General features: G+C 41.4%; 1 protein-coding gene across 1 annotated transcript; it reads right to left on the bottom strand.

Annotated features, from left to right (window-relative positions):
• Positions 1–7,098: 7,098 nt before the first annotated feature.
• On the bottom strand, positions 7,099–15,397 carry CFAP97D2 (CFAP97 domain containing 2). Its single transcript, XM_020783980.3, has 5 exons — positions 15,187–15,397; positions 13,281–13,361; positions 11,008–11,126; positions 10,419–10,611; positions 7,099–7,900 (listed from the first exon to the last, which is right to left on the bottom strand). The coding sequence occupies exons 1-5, from the start codon at positions 15,277–15,279 to the stop codon at positions 7,673–7,675; spliced, it is 714 nt and encodes a 237-aa protein (XP_020639639.2). The 5' UTR covers positions 15,280–15,397; the 3' UTR covers positions 7,099–7,672.
• Between the last annotated feature and the right edge of the window lie 6,708 nt (positions 15,398–22,105).

Genomic DNA, 22,105 nt, shown 5'->3' with positions numbered 1-22,105 from the left:
AAATAAAATCCGCGATCTCTGCGGCTGCTGCCACAGATTTCGGTTTCCTTTCCCTCACCTGGAATTTCAATTCCCCCTGCAGGACTGAATAGAACTGTTCCAGTGCTATCAAATCTTTAAGCTGTTCATAGGTCTCTGTTCCCTCCTGCGATAGCCATTTCTCAAGCAGCCTCACCAATTGGGCCCCCACTTGGGTAAAAGTCTGCTCTGGCTTCTTGGTTAGGGACCTGAATCTTTGTCTCAGCTGCTCTGCATTTATCCCATGTCTGGCAAACACCAGTTTTTTGAACTCTGCAAAATCTTTCATCAGTTCCTCAGGCATCTCGGCATAAACCTCAGCCAGGCTACCACTGATTAAAGACCGCATGATGGTCATCTTCTCAGTTTCCCTCACTGAGAAGTCCACAAACGCTCTTTCCACTAAGGAAAAGAACACCTCAGGACAATCTCCCTTGTGGTACACAGGGAATTTCTTCAGGTCAGCCTTAGACAATTGGCCTCCCTCAGAATCCCTATTATTATTATTGTTCTGGTTCATCAGTTCCAGTTTTTTTAATTCAAACGCCATTTTCTCTCTCTCCAATGCCAATTCAAATTGTCTCTGTCTCTCTCTTTCCCTTTCCTCCATTTCAAATTGCCGCTGTTTCTCTCTTTCCCTTTCCTCCATTTCAATTTGCCTTTCCCTTTCCTCCCTTCTTTCTCTCTCTAATCTTTCCTCCACTTCAAATTGCCTCATCCTCAGTTCATGCTGTTGGACTATGAGCAATTTTCTGAGTTCTGGGTCTTGCTCTCCTGTGCTGTCACCTTGCACTGAGCCAAATTCCTCCTCAGAACCTTGGTCAATCTGGGGGTCTTTCACTTCACTCATGTCTGCTACTTTGCTTCGAGTCAAGGGCATAATCCCCCCTCAGAACAGGCTGCTTTAAAAAGTCAAGCCTCAAAATAAAACGACCACTTTTTTCCTCTTGCCTCAGAACCAGCTTTCCCTAGAGATTGCTGCTGTTCTTCAGCACTACTTGCAACAGTATCGAGTCAGAGCCTACCCCCCTCTGCTGGGCCTCTCAGCTGGCAAGCTAGCTCACTGTTGCTACGCAGTTTTGCCTCAGCGTTTTCCCGCCAAAACTAGGCTGCCTCAGAGCACCTTAATCTAAGTCTCCCCAGTTGGCACGTTCTTCTACTAGCGCACCTCCCCGTGAGGTACACCTAGAAGATTACCTACGCGCCTCAGACTGTCCCTGACTAGACCCCCCTTGCTCTGGGCACACTTGCCAAGGCTTTGCTGGACCGCTGGACAACTGGACCAGTCGTATCCCACACGCTGGACACCAATCAATGTGACAAACCCAGACCTACTGGGATCTGCCACACAGTTACACTAAGCTGCCACCAACCATTCCCTGTAAGAAGTCACACAGACCAGGGATGGATTTTTAAACAATAAAAGGAATAAGGTTTATTTTAAATACAAACAGGGTAAATAAAACAATCAGGTGAATAAAATAAAGTAACGTGGCTTATTCTCACTCATACATACACACAGTTTGGTTCACACAGAACCTTTAACTTAAAGCACAGACCCTGAACCTATCAGTTCTGGCTAACCAACCGACACCTGAACCTATCAGGTTGGTACTCTGACACACAGTAGTACCCTGTCTGACACACAGACTCCCGCACCAGCTCCTTCTTCCCAGCTGCTGCTTCGTCTGCTTAGCTTCTCTAGTGTGTGTGTTCTCACCACCCAGGCATCACATATTTATACAGTACAGCCCCTCCTCCTGATGTCCCGCCTTCCACTCTCCATAGGATGGAACTTTCCCTCCAAACCCATGACAGACAGGTAACATCAGTGCTGTATGTAACACCTCCCCTCTTTAAAAGTTGTTTTGTAGGGGGAAAGCTAAGGTGCTTTTCACCAAAAAACAACCTGTATAAAATACACAAAAACAGTTATACATACCATATTATACTTACATTCTAAGTTAAACATTTATCATTTAGGCATTTAAACATTTCCCATATACATTACATCAATTTACCTTTATCCATACAAACCAACTTCAAAACAGGTACATTTAACTTTTTTTGTTCACCAATATATACACATAGTCCATGTTCTTTCGCCGTCTTCAATCTTCAGGTCTTCTTGATAAGGCGTCAGCAACACAGTTCACTGACCCTCTGACCACCTTCACTTCAAAGTCATAGTCCTGTAGGTTTAAAGCCCACCTCATAAGTTTGCTATTGTGGGTTTTCATTGTCTTTAACCATTGCAATGGTGAATGGTCAGTACACAGAATAAAATGTCTTCCCCAGATGTAAGGCTTGGCCTTCTGGATCGCGTAGACTATGGCCAAACACTCCTTCTCCACGGTTGCCAAATGTCTCTCACCTTTTTGAAGTTTCCTACTCAGGTAGGACACTGGATGCTGGTCACCCTTCTCATCCTCCTGGCACAGAACTGCTCCTACCCCGCTGTTAGACGCATCGGTGTAGATGATGAACTCCCGGTCGAAGTCTGGAGCACGCAGCACAGGATAGTTGATTAACGCCTCCTTCAACCTCTGGAACGCCGCCTCACAGTCGCTGGTCCACGGGATGCGGTCATCAGCCTTCTTCCTCGTCAGATCGGTCAGCGGAGCCGCAATCTCGCTAAACCTCGGGATGAACTTTCTGTAGTAGCCCACCAACCCAAGAAATGATTTGACTTTTTTCTTGGTGTTGGGTCTAGGCCAATCACGAACAGCTTCTATTTTGGCCTCCAGGGGTTTTATCATTCCTCCCCCTACCATGTGACCCAAGTATTTTATTTCTGGGCTACCCAGCTGACACTTGCTGGCCTTTACTGTTAGCCCTGCTGCACTTAACCTCTGCAGCACTAACTCCAGGTGTATCAGGTGATCTTCCCAGGTATTACTGAAGATCCCTATGTCGTCAATGTAGGCCACTGTAAAGTCACTGAGCCCTGCCAAGGTCTGGTCCATCAGCCTTTGGAATGTGGCTGGTGCATTTCTGAGACCAAAGCTCAGGACTCGAAACTCATAGAGACCAAAAGGGCTGCAAAAGGCAGTCTTTTCTTGATCCCTGGGATCAATTCTTAATTGCCAATATCCCTTTACCAGGTCCAATGATGAGATGAACCGACAACCCCCTATGGTTTCAATCAGGTTGTCTAGCCTGGGCATTGGGTAGGCATCAGGAGTGGTTACACGGTTTAATTTCCTGTAATCGACACACAACCTAATGCTCCCATCAGGCTTGTCCACAAGGACTATCGGAGAGGACCAAGGACTAGAAGAGGGGACGATTATGTTCTCCCTCAGCATTTCGTCCAGCTCCTTCCGCACCTTGTCCCTATAGGGTCCCGTTACTCGGTATGGGGATACTGCCTGCGGGGGTGCATCCCCCGTGTGGATCCGATGCATCACTCCCTTCACTATCCCCGGCTTGTTGGAAAACACCTGTTGATATTTACTAAGCAGCATTTTTAGTTCTTGCTGCTGGTCTTGGGTGAGTGCCGGACTGATCTTTACCTCCTCTGGGTTGTATTTTACTTCCCCTCTACCCTCCCAGAAGGGTAATTCAGCTTCCTCACTCTCAGCTGATTTTATCGCGAATAAAACCCTCTGTTCCCCTCTGTAGTAGGGTTTTAGGGCATTCACATGAACCACCCTCCTTGCTTGGTTCTCCTCCTGCTCTATTAGGTAGTTCAGGTCTGACATCTTGGAAATGACCCTATATGGTCCTGCCCATTTGAGCTGCAGTTTGTTCTCTCTGCAGGGCCTAAGCCAAAGCACTTCCTCCCCTGGGTCAAAGTGCCTCTCTCTAGCTTTGTGGTCATACCATGTTTTCTGTCTGACCTTCTGAGCTTGCAGGTTTTCTGCTGCCAGCTCTAGATTTCTCCTTAGGTCATTCATCAAGGTGTCTATGTAAGTCACAACGTCTTGTGGGTCATCCTGGGTGATCTGCTCCCAATTTTGTTTGATCAAATCAAGGGGCTCTTTCACCCTTCTCTGCTGTGTTTTGTTCACCCCTAAGTGTGCAGCAAACATGTCAGAGTGACCCCTTGGTAAGATCATGGGGCGATACTTTTCAGGTACCACCAGCTGACTTCTGATCCCATCTCCCCCTTTTGAGATATTCCTCAGGGTTTCTCTATATAAAATCCCCTTTTCCTCCAGAAATCTCACTGGGGTTTCAGGTGTTAGCTGGGCGTCAGTCACCTGTTCAAAACACTTTTGGAGAGTGGCGTCTGCCTTTTGCTCCTGTCCAAATCTGCTGTCTGTGGTTAAGGTTTCCACCACAGCTTCTGAACTCCCCCCACCTGCTTCCGTCTCTGGCTCATCATTACCCCCCTGAACTGTTCCTGTGGTGGCTTGTGAGCGTGTAATCACTAGCACCCGTTTCACATGTTCAGCCAGGTCATTTCCCACGAGCACGGCTGCTGGCAGAGTAGATAAAATCGCTAGCCGCCAATCTCCCCTCCAGCCTTGAAAGTTGACAGGTACCTCTGCGACTGGCAGAGAGATTACCTGCCCCTCAATACCTGCTACCTTTATGCTCTCATTTGGGATTATAAACTCCCGAGGAATAATATCTGGATGGCACAGGGTTACCTGGGAACAAGTGTCCCGCAGCCCCCTATACTGACGGTCAAGTATTCCTACGTCCACCCCGGCTGTCTCAAACAACTGAGAATCTGTTTTTATCAGCAAGCAGCGCTTCACCTCTATAAGAGGACCATTTTCCTCAGCCTGATCAGCAGAGGTAGCTGTTCCAGACTGAGTAGTCATGGCAACAGGCTCCCTCAGTGACAATGAGCTTTGCTCTTTCTGGACACAGAACACAGCTTTTGGCTTGGTCCCACTAGACTTCTGAGGCACCATTCCTTTTAGCTGCTCTAATTTCTCACACTCTGAGATTAGATGACCCTTTCCCTGACAGAAATAACATCTTCTGGTGTATTTTGATTCTCTAATCTTTCTTCTTTTTCCAATTGCCTCATCCTCAGTTCATGCTGTTGGGCTATGAGCAATTTTCTGAGTTCTGGGTTCTGCTCTCCTGTGCTGTCACATTGATTGGTGTCCAGCGTGTGGGATACGACTGGTCCAGTTGTCCAGCGATCCAGCAAAGCCTTGGCAAGTGTGCCCAGAGCAAGGGGGGTCTAGTCAGGGACAGTCTGAGGCGCGTAGGTAATCTTCTAGGTGTACCTCACGGGGAGGTGCGCTAGTAGAAGAACGTGCCAACTGGGGAGACTTAGATTAAGGTGCTCTGAGGCAGCCTAGTTTTGGCGGGAAAAAGCTGAGGCAAAACTGCATAGTAACAGTGATCTAGCTTGCCAGCTGAGAGGCCCAGCAGAGGGGGGTAGGCTCTGACTCGATACTGTTGCAAGTAGTGCTGAAGAACAGCAGCAATCTCTAGGGAAAGCTGGTTCTGAGGCAAGAGGAAAAGTGGTCGTTTTATTTTGAGGCTTGACTTTTTAAATCAGCCTGTTCTGAGGGGGGATTATGCCCTTGACTCGAAGCCAGATGGCCGAAATGAGTGATGTGAAAGACCCCCAGATTGACCAAGGTTCTGAGGATGAATTTGGCTCAGTGCAAGGTGACAGCACAGGAGAGCAGAACCCAGAACTCAGAAAATTGCTCATAGCCCAACAGCATGAACTGAGGATGAGGCAATTTGAAGTGGAGGAAAGGTTAGAGAGAGAAAAAATGGAGGAAAGGGAAAGAGAGAAACAGCGGCAATTTGAGTTAGAGAGAGAGAGAATGGAGAGGGAGGAAAGATTGGAGAGAGAAAGGATGGCGTTTGAATTAAGAAAACTGGAAATGATGAACCAGAACAATAATAACAATAGGGATTCTGAGGGAGGCCAACTGTCTAAAGCTGACCTGAAGAAATTCCCTGTGTACCACAAGGGAGATTGTCCTGAGGTGTTCTTTTCCTTAGTGGAAAGAGCGTTTGTGGACTTCTCAGTGAGGGAAACTGAGAAGATGACCATCATGCGGTCTTTGATCAGTGGTAGCCTGGCTGAGGTTTATGCCGAGATGCCTGAGGAACTGATGAAAGATTTTGCAGAGTTTAAAAAACTGGTGTTTGCAAGACATGGGATAAATGCAGAGCAGCTGAGACAAAGATTCAGGTCCCTGACCAAGAAACCAGAACAGACTTTTACCCAAGTGGGGGCCCAATTGGTGAGGCTGCTTGAGAAATGGCTATCGCAGGAGGGGACAGAGACCTATGAGCAGCTTAAAGACTTGATAGCCCTGGAACAGTTCTATTCAGTCAGAGAAATTTGTAAAGTTACATATTTCGAACAATACAGCAATGCCTACCAACCCCAGCTAGCCTAGCTAATGATGACTCATGCTGGGAAATAGAGTCCAAGAACTTTTAGAGGGCCATGATTTTCCACATAAAGGATGACTCATATGTAGTGAATTACTTCTATTAAAGAAGATCCAACAGGACTTCCAGAACATATTATTTCTTCATGTGCCCATAGGCAAGCATATTTCTTAGCCCTGCAGGAAATGCTGGCTGTGAAACATACATTTGTGACCAAACAAAAAACACAAAGATATATTGTTTTACCCCACAGGCAGCCTGTTCCAAATATAATTTTGGGGTCATTTGCTTGATGGCTTGTGACCTCTTGGCTGTTTTCCTATTTCCCACTGAGAAACTCAGGAGATATGAAGTCTCCACAGAGAGTGTTATTCTAGCTTTCCTTTCTTCCCAGTTTGTTTTTGTCACTTTGCTTCCTTGTAAGTGCATCAGGATTGTGGAAAAAAGGGATATGCTACCATTATACATTGAGAAAGTACTGTAGGGATCCTCCCTGTTAGAAGTATCATGTCTATGGTTTCTTAAAAGTGCCAGTTCATCAGAAGACCAAGTTTGCTGACAGATACATGATGTCTAGTTTGTCACTCATGCCTGTTTAATCAGATAATCAGAGTAGCCAATAAATAGGAAACATATGACCATAGGAACTGTTGCATTTGGTATATATCACTGAAAGAGGCAAAATATTGTGATAGTGACTGAAAGCTGTTCATACCAAGAGATCTCACCTTTGCTTGACAAAACCGATTCATAGCTAGTCAATGTTCCTTTTATTGGTGAATTTATTATCAGTATGATCAGACTGTACCTTTCGGTTTGAATTCTTAATCTCTGGTTAAAACCTGTTCTTTATGTCAGATAAGTAGTTTCACAAGTTTTTAGATCATGTCACTTGCCATTACATTTTTAAAGGAGTCAGGGAAGAGAGCAGTGTTAATGACAGAGGAGAGTGGGTGACCTGTGATCCCAGTCAGAATTATACGAATTTGAGGGGAAATGTCCTGAAAAATGTTGATACAGTATAATTAAACATTCCACATGAATGACAGCAGTGATTTAACTACCACAGGAAACTAAACCAATTTGAATCAACCTGAGACAGCCTCTCTGTCTCGTCACACCTTAACCTACAGCTTGAATCTAAACCTATTTATTGTGAGCATTTCCCATGGATCTGAAAAGTATTTACTTTGCAGACATGATTTAGATTACTTTTTTTTTACCAAGTTTGTTTACATATCTGGTAGCGAGCATGACCTTCGTTTTAAGATGATATATTGTACTCCTAGTACAACAAGGACAATTTCCGGATGTACTTTCCCTTACATCAAGAATTGCTGTAGTGTCTGAATTGCCATCGCAAAGGTCTACATTGCCATTGGAAGGGTCGAAAATAAATCTCATCTATTACATTTTCTCTTTGATGATCCATAGCTGACTCTTTGCTTTGGTGATTCAGTTCTTCTTTTTCCTCTGGTTGGTTTGTCAAATAGCCATCTTTCAGATGTTGATTTTTCTTTCTGTCTTTCTTTCCTGTTCTGCGGACTTTTTGTTCCTGTGCAGAGATAAATAAATTCATGTGTTTGTAAGCATGCTGTATTCAAAATAAAAATTAGATTATTTTGGTACCATCAGAGCAAGAATAATAATTTAACTACTAGACCTTGCGGATCCTAAGAGCTACATCCAACATTAGTTATGACTAGCAGCACATTAATTTCAATGAATCTACTACAGTTAGAACTAACATTGGACCTAGTTATAAGAATCCAAATTGTATTATTCCCAACTGCAAAAAATTTAACATTAAAAATAGTTTTTTTAAAAAATGTTGCCTATTAGATGTTTAATTTTAAGCTATCTTCTGGCTCTGGCCTTTGTTGCTGAAATCTGTTCTCAAAGCACATGCCTTTGCAATCTGAACTGAAATTAATGGTATTTACACTGAAGGTGGTGTGGGGATTACTGTTTTAGCTTTCTTGTAAAAGGAGTGATCCCGATTTCCGGAATCCATGCTTTGGGAATGTTTGGAGATTTGTGATAAATGTAAGATAGGTGGCTGCTCTGCAACTTGAAATTGGTTCTTTATGAGGTACACATACATTTCCACCAGTTGTAGGAAGATAACAGGCTTAAAATTGTAGTACATAGGTGGAGGTGCCTTCACCTTTCCCCAGCCTTTAAGAATTGCTTCTGCTGAAGGAACCCAGAACTCAAAGTATTAACTCAGAACATAAAAGCTGACCTATTCTCTTACTACCAGTATTGTTAGCAGAAGAAAGGAGGAATAAAAAATGTCCTCTTTGTGACTGAAGACTCATTTACTCCCACCTGATGGCCCTAAAATGTAGAGCGTGTACATTCTCATGAGGAGCCACATTGGCTTTCTGTCCCTAAATGCTACTTTCTGATTTTCAGGCAGTTTGGAGTTAGACAAAACTGCTTTTTGTGCTGCACAACCAAATTAGAAATCACATGATTAGGATCACCACACTCATGATCTTCTTGATGCCATGAGCATCAGTTTCATTGTACGAGCATTCTTAGAGTGTGATTTCTTTTAAAGATTCGTTTAATGAGCTCCAAAGGAGCTATGACTACATAACAAAAAAAGTGATACAAAAAAGGAAATTATATTTCCACAACATATAGTTGATAATACTGAAAGTGTCATTTGTTGGTTTTTGGATGTATCTTTCTGAAATTATGTAGAATTCAATGTACACTCTTATTTTTTTCTGCTCAACTTCGCTCCTGTGCATGTGCCCCCCATATGTGGGGTTCCGTCACAAACCAAAGGAGCTGAAAATGATCGCTGCGCAGAGGAGGAGGAAAGCTGCATGGAGGGAGGTGGAGTCCCACACGCCTTAGAGGGAAACATGAGGTAGATATTCCTATAAATTAGTTGTATCATTCTCTATTAAATTATATGCAACTTCTTATCTTTTTAACATTCATGTATCGAGAAGTTTTAAAAATTGCATTGAGAGAATTGTAGGAGTACTTTCTCACATGATTGGAATTCTAATGCACTGCATGAGAATATTATGATTAGGTTTATAAGAATGGGTTTAATGTAAGCCATCTCTATTTCTTGAAATCTCTGATTATTTCTGTGCCACTAATCATGCACGGGGCCAGCTTTTTGACAAGCAGAGTACCGTATTTTTCGCACCATAAGACGCACTTTTTTCCCACAAAACAGGGGGGTGGAAAGTCTGTGCGTCTTATGGAGCGAAGAAAACGGATTATATTTTCCTGTTTTCTTCTCCTAAAAAATTGGTGTGTCTTATGGAAAGGTGCATCTTATGGAGCGAAAAATACGGTATATTATTTCTGCTTTGCAGCATCAGGATTAGCCAGAAATGGTGTAGGTTTCTTTTTTCTGTTTCTATATGTTATATTGGCTAGACTAAAAAAGTACTCCAGAAGCAAAATACAATGAATTTGCTTTACTCCAGACATTTTTATCTGTGAAAAAGAAACTAAGTGTGCATGCCAAATGGAGACGCTGACTGAAATTCTGTTGCTTAGTGTAACAACTTGCACCAGGTTAGGCCCATTGAATCTGCAAGGATTTGGCGAGTCAACTCTTCCAACAGGCCAACTCTAGTTGTGAGGAGATGAAACTAATGGATTATAGATGAAACTATGGATGACATTAAGGAGTAGAATAGTATTTTCTTCCTGGGCAGGTGCCATATGTATTTTCATAGCCCAAACAGTCTCTCTTTAGTAAATAAAACCTCCACATGCACAATAGTAATCAAAAGCAACCCATTAAATATATTTCTTGAATCCATGTGGCCCATATTGAATAAAGTTTACTCCAGTTTTTTGCAACTAGAGAATGTGAGAGACCTAACATAGGAGGACCAGGTCTTTCGTGTCATTGATGTAACTCTTCTTTTTGACCAAATCATCTAGAGAATTTTCCAGCTTTATGCTGGTATAGATTCTTTCAACTAACCAAAAATGGCAAGAAGCATAATTTGGAAACAGAAGATCTGGAGATCTGCACACACTGAGTTGCAGGGTTTTTTTTTAAAAGCCTATTTAACAACTGGGATTACCTTCTTATCTTGCATCTTGGGCAATCCATGAGGATATCTAGCAATATTGTTCCTGTAGTTTTCAATCTTCTGCCAGTCTTCATTCCACTTCTGCACCTTGTAGTGAGGCTTACACTTAATAATCTTTTCCAGAATGACACGATTCTCTTGGCTTACTCTTAGTAATTCTTGCTCTCTTTTTCGTCGGTTTAAGCTAAAGGACACAGTACGTATATATCAGAACAATAAACTGTTGAATTCCTTGCCTTGGATGGCTTGGTTAGTTTCAGTCATTGCATTTCACTTGTTTAGATGGGTTTTGTGTATTACAATTTTTTTGACAAAAAAGTCTCTATAAATCACATGTTTATTCTGTCACTTTAAAAGATTATCTTTCAATGAGTTCTTCCCTTCTACTATCTATTTACATGAACTGATGAATTTTGAAGTAAGATAAAGGAAGTGGACTTTCCATTGCGCTTTGAAGGAGAGAGCACATGTCACACATTTGTGAAACACTTCCAGAGTCTTTATTGTATTATTGGTTGTCACGATTAGCCCTGTCATAGTAACAGGAAAATGCTTTACCTATTCTCATTATAAACTTTACCTTTTGGCCTCATACTCATTTTTGTTATCAATTCTTCCTGTAGTTCTCATGATGTGTGATATCTTCTCCAGCAGCAAATAATTGTCTCTTTCAATAATGGAGAGGCGTTCCTTATCCATCTTTAAAAAATTGAAAAAGACAGAGAAATATCTGTAGAAATTATGTTTGATATAATCTTTAAGAAAGGGAAGACAACTATAGTGGTGCCTCGCAAGACAATGTTAATTCGTTCTGCGAAAATCACTGTCTTGCGAAAACATCATCTTGCGAAACGCGGTTCCCCATTGGAATGCATTGAAATCTATTTAATGCCTTCCAATGGAGGGAAAAAACCATCTTGCAAAGCATCGGTCTAAATAAAAAAAAAGTCTTGTGATACATGGTTCCCCATTGGAATGGATTGAAATTTATTTAATGCATTCCAATGGGGGAAAAACCGTCTTGTGAAGCATCGGTCTAAAAAAACCACACACACAGTCTTGTGAAGCATAGACCCAAACATCATCTTGTAAAAATCATCCATAGGAAAAGCTGTCTTGCGAAGTGCAACAGCGATCACAAAAACCCATTGTCTTGTGGATTAAGCGTCCCGCGAGGCAACAGTCTTGCGAGGCACCACTGTACTGTATATCAATTGCTCTGCTGTGTTTATGATGGCTAGCTAAAACTATATTGTTCTGAAGGTGTTTGGTCTCTAGGACTAGATTTTTTTTAAAAAAGTTCCTTTTGGTAAATATTTTGGCTCTATTTTAAAAACATTTTTAAATGTTTTAAATCTGTTTTTGGAATGTTTTTAATTTGATGTGAATGCCTTCAATCTATTCTTGATTATTTTAATTTAATTTATTGTAAGTCCTCTTGGAAAAACTGATGAGCAGAGAAGTGATGTCCAAATTATTTGAATCAATAAATAAAACCATTGTTCATAATATAATTCATTTTATATGTCTGTTTCATAATGTACACAATTGTGTCTGCACTTTTCCTCACTATATGTGCACTTCTGTACACAAGTTTTTATTGCAGCATTCTACTGACACATTTGGAGAGTTGCAGGTTTTGAACGATAAATGAATTTTGGTTTGATATTGATTCAAGAATGCAAATTTTAACATGTAAATCAAACAATCTTCTTCCCCATTAATTCTTCCAAGTACTGTATGCAGAACTGTTTTGTCAGATTAAGCTTTATTCAAGCATTTAATCCCTTATAAAACTAGCAGATTGTGTGTGAGAAAAAGCATTTCCTCTGCTCCTCCAGTACCATTTCTGTCACCTCCATCAGTTGCATAGAGAGGCTGCTCTTCCTGTTTCGGCTCCCTGCAAAGACAAGGGCTCTAAGTCACATGGTAAGTCTATAGCAGCAGAGCAGCTTCTGTGCTGCAGACATTTGCCCTTCAACCTGTGGAGACTACTAGGGCCCATAGGGGAGTGGGTGGAACTGACTGGCATGAAGTTGCTCTTAATCACACCAATTTGACTGTAGGTGTAGAAGACCCCAATAGAGCTACAGAGCTTCAGGGATTCAAAAGGCAGGATTAAATTTGGGAGAAGTGAAAATATTTCATGGATTTAATTTTAAATAAATCATGATTTAAATAAAAATCAGATTTTTTTAACAATTTAAATCAAAGCATTGATTTTTAAAGATTTAAATCGTGATTTAAATCCATTTGATTTTTTTAAATCGTTGATTTTTTAAAAAATTATCTTTAATAGTGGAGGTGATGATATCATCCTTGTTCCCCAGTTATGCCTTTGGAAATTTCAATGGGGAAAATGCTCACTGGGTTCGTATGAACTGCCATTAAATAGTTTAATGCTACATGAATGGGCTACGAAGATTTGTAAAACTAATATTTGCCCAATTCAGACAAAATGGTCATCAGGCAAAACTATAAACAAAGTTTGCCAGGAATCAAGAAGTGCAGGAGTCAGTTGGAGGAAACAACAGTGCTGGAAGCAATGCTTGGGCTAGTAGTTGGGTTAAGGGGCCTGTCCCCATCTTTTCCCCAGCTGATGTATGCAAGCAATAGCAACAGGAAGATTTCTCTTCTGCCTTCTTCTTTCTCCTTTCCCTGCACCAGAAATCTTCCTGCAGGATTCTAGGTGACTTATGGGACTGGAAGTCCTAGAATTTTGATAATCCCATCCCTGATCATAATACAAATATAACATGTTTACTAAGACACTGTATAATAGCAAAAGTTTTGTTGCATTCTGAAGTCTATGAAGTACATAAATTGTGGTATAATATATAAGCAGCAACATACCTTGAGTTTCCGTAACTTCAAATGAAGATGGCCATAAGTTGGAGGAGCAGAAGTGTCTACCAGAGGTTTGGCTATCTGGATCTGCAGAGGGGGAAAGGCTATATTTCTTCATGGAATAAAAGCGGGTCCCTCCATCAATGTGGTATTTAAAAGCCATAATCCTGATTTGTATCTTGGTTTGTCTATGAACTCAGTGGCTGCTGTTAGATAACCCTTCATCTGATATCTTCTTCTATGTAATATAGAATAAGAATAATCTTGGTTTTCAGGGCTGACAGAAGGTGTGTTGGGATAACACAAGTACTCTGAATGCCTGCAGCAGCATGAACCTATATGTCTCTGCTAAGAAGTTCAGCAAGGCTCTCTCTCAAGGAAGCCCCAGCAGTGCAGGGATATATGTGTATAGAAAGACATGTGAACAGTGTAACCCTATGCATGTTTATGCTGAAACAAATCCCATTAGTTAGAATCCAGTAGGGTCATTCTGTTTGTGGAATTGTGAGGGGGTCATTCCTTTCTCCCTACAGCCGATGATACATCCCCAAAATCTCCAGAAGGAAATATCTGGAATAATACGTATTTGGGTGGCATGGATAGTTGCAGGGAGGATGAAATAGGATAAAAGGTCTCTCATGCGTGCATTGACTCAGCATTACATTCGCAGCTTTGTGTTCGGTGAGTCTTACTCAGAGTCAAGTGTGCATAGGATTGTGTCTGCAGACATTCTGGATGTAGTGGTACTTGTTTGTGAATAGACACTTAGAGGATTGCACTTTTTATTATTTATCACATTTCCACCCCACTCTTCCTGTCCCGAACCTGACTGTTTTAAAAGATCACCCTTCTTCATATATTACTGCATTCTGTTTCTAGCACTTCTCATTGTCCTGCTGTCCTTCTTTTTTTGTTTGCATCTTCCATTTTCAGTCCAGAAGCTCATTAGAAAGGAAATCCAAGCTCCCCATCTCTTCTGTTTGTACTTTCAGCTTGATACAACAGCTCCTACATTAATTGACATATTCTCAAAGTCTCTAGTCGTTTGTGCCTATTCAAAGTCACTTATCCTAAGTTACATACGTAAATAAGAGCGGAGTATTAGCATAATCAAATATAAAATTAAATCCTATAGCAGCAGGGAAGTGATTGTGCAATGAAAGCAAGTGCAGTACTTGCTAGAATTCAGCAGCTCAGCACACAGATCAAAGGGGGCTGTGGATATATCCTTAACATCTTACAGACACATGCAAAGCGGTTGCACAGCAAACCACACACACCCCAGTTTCTGTATACTGTATATTTTCTCTCATCTTTTTAAACTGAACATATAACATTGATTCAATATCAGGCATTTTTAAAGAGGAGGATGATGATCTAGGCGTACGCTTCCAGCAAAATAGCCAGTTTACATGCGCCTTTTCTAACTCCAATTAGTTTTGTTTAATCAGAAAACAAACAAACAAACTAAAAAACACCCCACGTCATTTGTACAGAATGGGTGGATGAGAACCCATTGTCTCTATAGTATATGTGTACTAAAGGACTCTTGATCTATTTGTGGCAGTAAAACACCTATTGATAAAAGACATCCATGACAGAGAATATTCAGGGGAAAAGTTATGTAGGAAGCGGTTTGCAGTATCTGTGGGAACAGCAGCATTTTTACTTGGGAGGATGTTGTGACTGGACAGATACTCTGCATTTAAATTCTTGGCATGAAACTGTACTTTGGTTTAGAATTGGGTGTCTCTGTGTGTGTCTCGATTCCTGTGCCATGCGTAGAGAAATAGGAAGCTAAGCAATGGCCAGGTGTCTCCATCCCTGGCAGAGCAGCATAGGCATTTCCTTTCAATGAATTTGGCTGTACCCACCACACCTATGCTATGTGTTATCAGAGAGTTATACTTACCTTTTTCTTGTGTTCTTCATATACTGCTATGTCCCACTTTTGCTGAAGATATTTATTGCCACATGGCAAAATGGGCTGGTAAGCACGATGCATCTTAAAACCATACAAAATATCTCTAAATCTGAACTCCTTCGAAGAGCATGAGTCATCAGCTCGAACCTTCTTGAGCTAAGCTCTTAACAACTGTGGTGTGTTTGTAGCGGGTCATGTGGTGGTTGTCATGGTATCACTGAGACAAAAACTGAATAGCTAGTGGTAGCATTTTAAACAATATGTCGGGGAAATAGCAAACAAGAACACAGACGTTTAACATGCCACAGAATATCATTTCCCAATACATTAGTCCTCAGAATAATTATATTTCATTCATCTTTTTAATAAAGGAAACAAAGTGGGTTAGCTGGTAATACTTTTCCTAGGTACACATGTAGGTAAATACAGTGTTGCACAAATAAAGTATTTCTTGTACAGTAGAAGACACTGAATGTAGTGTGCCCCCCCCCGTGCCATCTCTTTAAAATGTTTTCCTGCCAAAGGCTGTCCTGTACATTACAACTTTATTATGCAGAAAATTATTCCTAGTTAGAAATAGTAAGCAGAGGTTTTTATAACACCATGCATGGTGATCACACATATGGAATCTTTTTTACATAAATACAGGGTTAATTACAGTTAGAAAAGGGCAAATTTATGAATTCTTGTTTCCATGACTGCACTTTCATTTTGACCTGCCTACTGACCTGAAAATATCTTCATCTTTTGTGCATGTTTTTCCTAATATATATACTTTAAATGCACTTTTCCAGGGGTGCATACTTTTGCAAGCACACCCACTCACCCGCCCAATAATGTAATTCTTCGCACAATTTCCCCTAATAAATGAATTCTGAGTGCACTTTCCCATAATATGTGCTTTTCTGGGGAAAATTTTGAGTGGCAAACTAGAGAGTAGAATTCTGAAAAGTATGGATTTCAATATACAAGGATGTTCCAGTTAGCTTATACGTTCAGCAGCTCTTCTACAATGCTAAAAGCTGCCAACTTTCACTTTGGGATCATTGTGTCACTTCTTACCACATGTCTTATGCTTGTTTAATAATCTGCCTACTGGACTAGACTATTTCGTGGGAAGGGAAACAAGACTGGATGCTAAAGAATGATGTGAAGAATGCTAACGTTGGTGCTTTCTCCTTCTTACTCCTTCTGCCTCTTTAACATCTCAGAACATTAAAGAAGGGTTTGATGTAGTAAACTGCTGAGCCGTGTGACATAGTGCAGCACATTTATAGCAACATGTCATGCTAAAGCTTTCCTGCTGCACTTAATGGCATTCCACAGCTGAAAGGCTGGATTCACAGTACATGTGCTCATAAACATGCTTTCTTTTCTAAACAACTGGAATCTCAACACTGTGTAACTTCTTAAAAGGACTGGATGCTTTCAAAGAGTATGGAAAATCACACAGATATACTGTCAAGGCTGTTGGTGGTAGCCCCAAACAACAGTAGTTTTAAACAAAAGATAAGAAACATTTTTTCATGCACATTTCTGATCATTTTCAAGTTCTGAAGTGTAAATGCTCCCTTATTTTTAAAAGAATTCTATATACAATATGTAAATATACATATTTGTAGGTACTTCTATGCTAGAGTACAAATGAACAATTGAAAAGAGCTCCCTCCCATCCTAACTCTAGATTGGTGGTTCCCAACCTTTTCTGAACTCCAACCGCCTTTTATAATAGCCAAGTAACCTGTGACCCCACCACCATGTCTGCATTAAAAAGCATTTTTAATGGGGTAAAGGCATCCCTGGTGACAGTAGCCATGAAATTAAAAGACGCCTGCTTCTTGGGAGGAAAGCGATGACAAACCTAGACATCATCTTAAAAAGCAGAGACATCACCTTGCCGACAAAGGTCCGCATAGTCAAAGCCATGATTTTTCCAGTGCTCTTCCAGTATGGATGTGAGAGCTGGACCATAAAGAAGGCTGACCACTGAAGAATTGGGGTGCTGGAGGAGACTCTTGAGAATCCCCTGGACTGCAAGGAGAACAAACCTATCCATTTTGAAGGAAATCAACCCTGAGTGCTCACTGGAAGGGCAGATCCTGAAGCTGAGGCTCCAATACTTTGGCCATCTCATGAAAAGAGAAGACTCCCTGGAAAAGACCCTGATGTTGGGAAAGTGTGGGGGCAAGAGGAGAAGGGGACGACAGAGGATGAGATGGCTGGACAGTGTCATCTAAATTCACCAACATGAATTTGACCCAACTCCGGGAGGCAGTGGAAGACAGGAGGGCCTGGCATGCCTGGCGTGCTCTGGTCCATGGAGTCACGAAGAGTTGGACATGACTTAACGACTAAACAACAACAAAAGTCATCCCATCTCAGAAAGTAGAGGCTTCTTTCTCCCCCAAAGGGCCTGTTTCTCATGCATACATATACACACTAACTTTAATACCCTGTTCTGAGAGGTCAAGGAAGAAATTATTTAACAAGAGCTGCCACTCATATAAGGTGACCTGCAACTCCCCATAAACCACTCTGCAACCGCCTTGGGTGTCAAAACCACCAGTTTGGGAAACATTGCACTAGATAATATAATTTAGATCCAACTGGCTTTTTCAACTTTATGTATCACCTAAATTTAATATCTCCTTTTCCTGACAAAGATTATGATGTTACTCTGCTACTACTTTGTGGTGATTCAAGAACTTATATATTTTGCACATGGCAATAGACAGATCTTGATTTTCAAATTCCTTTTGTCTTCAGAAAGGGAGTATAATCATTGCTTTTTTTTCCATCTTTGGATTTAGGGAGGGTGTAATGTGAAATCTGCACATGTATCAGTGACTCATTCGCCTACAATCTTGAGAAGGAATTTATCTATGGATGTCATGACCAACAGACTTAGGTTTTGGTTTTTTTCAATTTTTATTTTGCTGTTTCTTTCTCATTCCTTAACTTCGTACCACCTAGCTTGATGAAGGGTTCTGGGGGATTTAAAAGTTCACATACTTTTGTTGGATCTTGCTTGCTTCTTGATAAAATGATTATATATTTTTCTGGATTTAGTTGTTTCCCAAATCAACAGGAGTCTGTAGAAGTGAGTGCCCCTTCTGCCTAAGCTTTAGCCACCTGTAATGACGATGATAATTAGGGGTATATTAGTACCGATAATCTCATCACAGATTTAAATGTCAGCAGCAGAAGCTACAGCAAATACAGAGATGGATTTAAGCAAACACAGACCTCTTCATCCCGTAGCGTGTTGACAAACTTCACCTTCAAAGTTCTGATAAGCTCCAGACATCCCAGGCTTCTGAGTTCAACTTGTTTTCCATCGACAAAGATGGAGCCAGGCGTGCTCCCAAGCTGTGTATTTTCTTCTTGAGAACAATGTATTTACATGGGAATCATCAAACTACTGGGCTTCTCTCTTGTTGGGATTACAGACAGCAATAGAGGTCATGTTTTAGACTCTTTTTGGCATGGTACAGATTGATCATTTCCCCAGCATCCAGGCAATATACAGGAAATCGTGAACCAATATGACCCCAATCCAGGTGGTTTTGATGCAGCATCAGGGTTATTCTTTTTCTGGATCAGGACTGGAACATTTGAGACTGGATCACGTGTGCACGGAAGAGTCTCTTTAAAAGAGATTGCATTAAGTGAAGCGGCTCTTTTCTGCGTGATCCAACCCAATCCAGTTTCCCTGTCTGATTGCACCCTCAGTTTCAAATACATCACCCAGCTCCATTACAACATCTAGACACCAGGCTGAGATGCACCTGAGAGCTCCTTTCGCTCCAACAAGAAACAGAGAGAAATGGGCATGCACTGCAGACATGTTTATATCCTACCAGCAGAGGGCAGAGTTACACTGCCATTGGGACCACATGGAATCCTTTCCAAGGCAAAAGAAAGGAACCGGTATCCCTGATTCTCTCTCTCTCTCTCTCTCTCTCTCACACACACACACACACACATTTTTGCAACTACAAATTCTTTTTTAAAAAAAGCTCTTTCTTTCTTTCTTTCATGTTTTGGTTCCAATTCCCTCTGGCAATGATCAGATCTGCCATTAATAAAGAGTGGATGGGCTACTTGACTTTCCCGAAATTAGTAGGCCTTTTAGTTGTGTTTGTTTTTAAGCCAAAACTCCAGGCCTTCTGACTGTTTCTTGACACACCTGTTTCTTCCAGGAGTTTTATCCAATTATCTCTTGTAGTTTCTGAGCCTGCCCAACTAAAATGGTTTCTTTGCTCAAGGGATTTTGTTCGAACAATAAAAAAAATTATTATTAATTTGGGTGACAGTTGCTGACATCAGGCATTGTCATCCTTGGGTTATGGAGAGCTGGGAATATATTTTCATTGCCTCAACAAATTGGTCTCTTGTACTGGACAAATATTTGATACACTGTTGCACATATGGGAGTTCAATTCCCCACTGTGCCTCTTAGGGGAACAGCTAGCCTGTGTAACAAGCTGCACAGTCCTGGGTGCTTCCAGAAGAAGGGAGGAAAACCACTTTTGAGTACTGTATTCTGTACCTGGAAAACCCTGGAAAAGGGTTGTCATAAGTCAGAATTGATTTGACGAAACATGTTTATTATTATTAAAGTTGTACTGAACTTCTGCCAACCAGCTTTCTAAAAATTACATATTCTGTGGAGTAGTACTGCTGATATGAGTTAACAACAGCAACAATAACACCTGCAGAGCTGGAAGGGACCCTATGGATCATCAAGTCTAGCCCCTGTCAAGGAGGCACAGTGGGGAATCAGACTTTGAACCTCTGGCCTATTAGGGGCCACTGCTACTTGTTTGGAATTGAGGCACAGAGTTATTTCACATATTGTTGAGGTATAAGCTCACTAGCACCTATCAAGTTTGGGTTATTGCCATGTTGCCATCTTCCACTATAGAAAGGATATATGTCATCATGAATAAGGGTTAGTTGAGAGGGTTCTGCCCATTTTATCACGATGTCTCCATTGTTATCAGCAGGTGCATACCCGCAGACACTACTGTGGCTATTGAAGTCTCTGACTGTAACATAGTTTTTTATTTATGAAAGTTGCCTGGGATTCTAAAGGGAAATATAATACAATATTAGGTGTCTTATAAATGGATTGCTGCCTTGTCGTGGCAAAGGGGCTTGAGTAACTCAAAGAAGCTATGGGCTATGCCGTGCAGGGACACCCAAGACGGACAGGACATAGTGGAGAGTTCCGACTAAACGCAATCCACCTGGAGTAGGAAATGGCAATGCCACTCCAGTATCTTTGCCAAGAACACCCCATGATCAGAAACAAAAGGCTAAAAGATATGACGCTGGAAGATGGGCCCCTCAGGTCGAAAGGCGTCCAACATGCTACTGAGGAAGAGCAGAGGACAAGTACAAGTAGCTCCAGAGCTAATGAAGTGGTTGGGCCAAAGCCAAAAGGACGCTCAGCTGTGGACGTGCCTGGAAGTGAAAGGAAAGTCCAATGCTGCAAAGAAAAATACTGCATAGGAACCTGGAATGTAAGATCTATGAACCTCGGGAAGCTGGAGGTGGTCAAACAGGAGATGGCAAGAATAAACATCGACATCCTTGGTGTCAGTAAACTAAAATGGACGGGAATGGGCAAATTCTATTCAGATGATTATCATATCTACTATTGTGGGCAAGAATCCCGTAGAAGGAATGGAGTAGCCTTCATAGTCAACAAAAGAGTGGGAAAAGCTGTAATGGGATACAATCTCAAAAATGATAGAATGATGTCAATACGAATCCAAGGCAGACCTTTCAACATCACAATAATCCAAGTTTATGCACCAACCACCATTGCAGAGGAGACTAAAATTGAACAATTTTATGAAGATTTACAACACCTTCTAGAACTGACACCAAAGAAAGATGTTCTTCTCATTCTAGGGGACTGGAATGCTAAAGTAGGGAGCCAAGAGATAAAAGGAACAACAGGGAAGTTTGGCCTTGGAGTTCAGAACGAAGCAGGGCAAAGGCTAATAGAGTTTTGCCAAGAGAACAAGCTGGTCATCACAAACACTCTCTTCCAACAACACAAGAGGCGACTCTATACATGGAAATCACCAGATGGGCAATATCGAAATCAGATTGATTATATTCTCTGCAGCCAAAGATGGAGAAGCTCTATACAGTCAGCAAAAACAAGACCTGGAGCTGACTATGGCTCTGATCATCAGTTTCTCATAGCAAAATTCAAGCTTAAACTGAAGAGAGTAGGAAAAACCACTGGGCTACTCAGGTATAATTTAAACCAAATCCCTTATGAATACACAGTGGAAGTAAAGAACAGATTTAAGGAACTCAGTTTGGTGGACAGAGTGCCTGAAGAACTTTGGATAGAGGCTCGTAACATTGTACAGGAGGCAGCAACAAAAAACATCCCAAAGAAAAGGAAATGCAAGAAAGCAAAGAGGCCTTAGAAATAGCAGAGAAGAGAAGGGAAACAAAATGCAAGGGAGATAGGGAAAGCTACAGAAAATTGAATGCAGACTTCCAAAGAATAGCAAGGAGAGACAAGAGGGCCTTCTTAAATGAACAATGCAAAGAAATAGAGGAAAATAATAGAAAAGGAAAAACCAGAGATCTGTTCAGGAAAATTGGAGATATTAGAGGAACATTTTGTGCAAAGATGAACATGAAAAAGGACAAAAATGGGAGGGACCTAAGAGAAGCAGAAGACATCAAGAAGAGGTGGCAAGAATATACAGAGGAATTATATCAGAAAGATTTGGATATCCCGGACAACCCAGACAATGTAGTTGCTGACCTTGAGCCAGACATCCTGGAGAGTGAAGTCAAGTGGTCCTTAGAAAGCCTGGCTAACAACAAGGCCAGTGGAGGTGATGACATTCCAGTTGAACTATTTAAAATC

Source organism: Pogona vitticeps, chromosome 3 (genome assembly GCF_051106095.1).
Source record: "Pogona vitticeps strain Pit_001003342236 chromosome 3, PviZW2.1, whole genome shotgun sequence".
Taxonomy (NCBI): Eukaryota; Metazoa; Chordata; class Lepidosauria; order Squamata; family Agamidae; genus Pogona; species Pogona vitticeps.
The sequence above is the reverse complement of the archived record's forward strand: the minus strand, read 5'-3'. Positions and strand labels throughout refer to the sequence as shown.

Excerpts from the sequence above, each read along its gene's own strand:
- CFAP97D2 (XM_020783980.3), bottom strand. The coding sequence starts at position 15,279 with ATGCATCGTGCTTACCAGCCCATTTTGCCATGTGGCAATAAATATCTT. Across the intron at positions 13,362-15,186 it reads ATGAAGAACACAAGAAAAAG|ATCCAGATAGCCAAACCTCT; the intron begins GTAAGTATAACT and ends CCCCCTCTGCAG. Across the intron at positions 7,901-10,418 it reads CCAAGATGCAAGATAAGAAG|GAACAAAAAGTCCGCAGAAC; the intron begins GTAATCCCAGTT and ends ATCTCTGCACAG.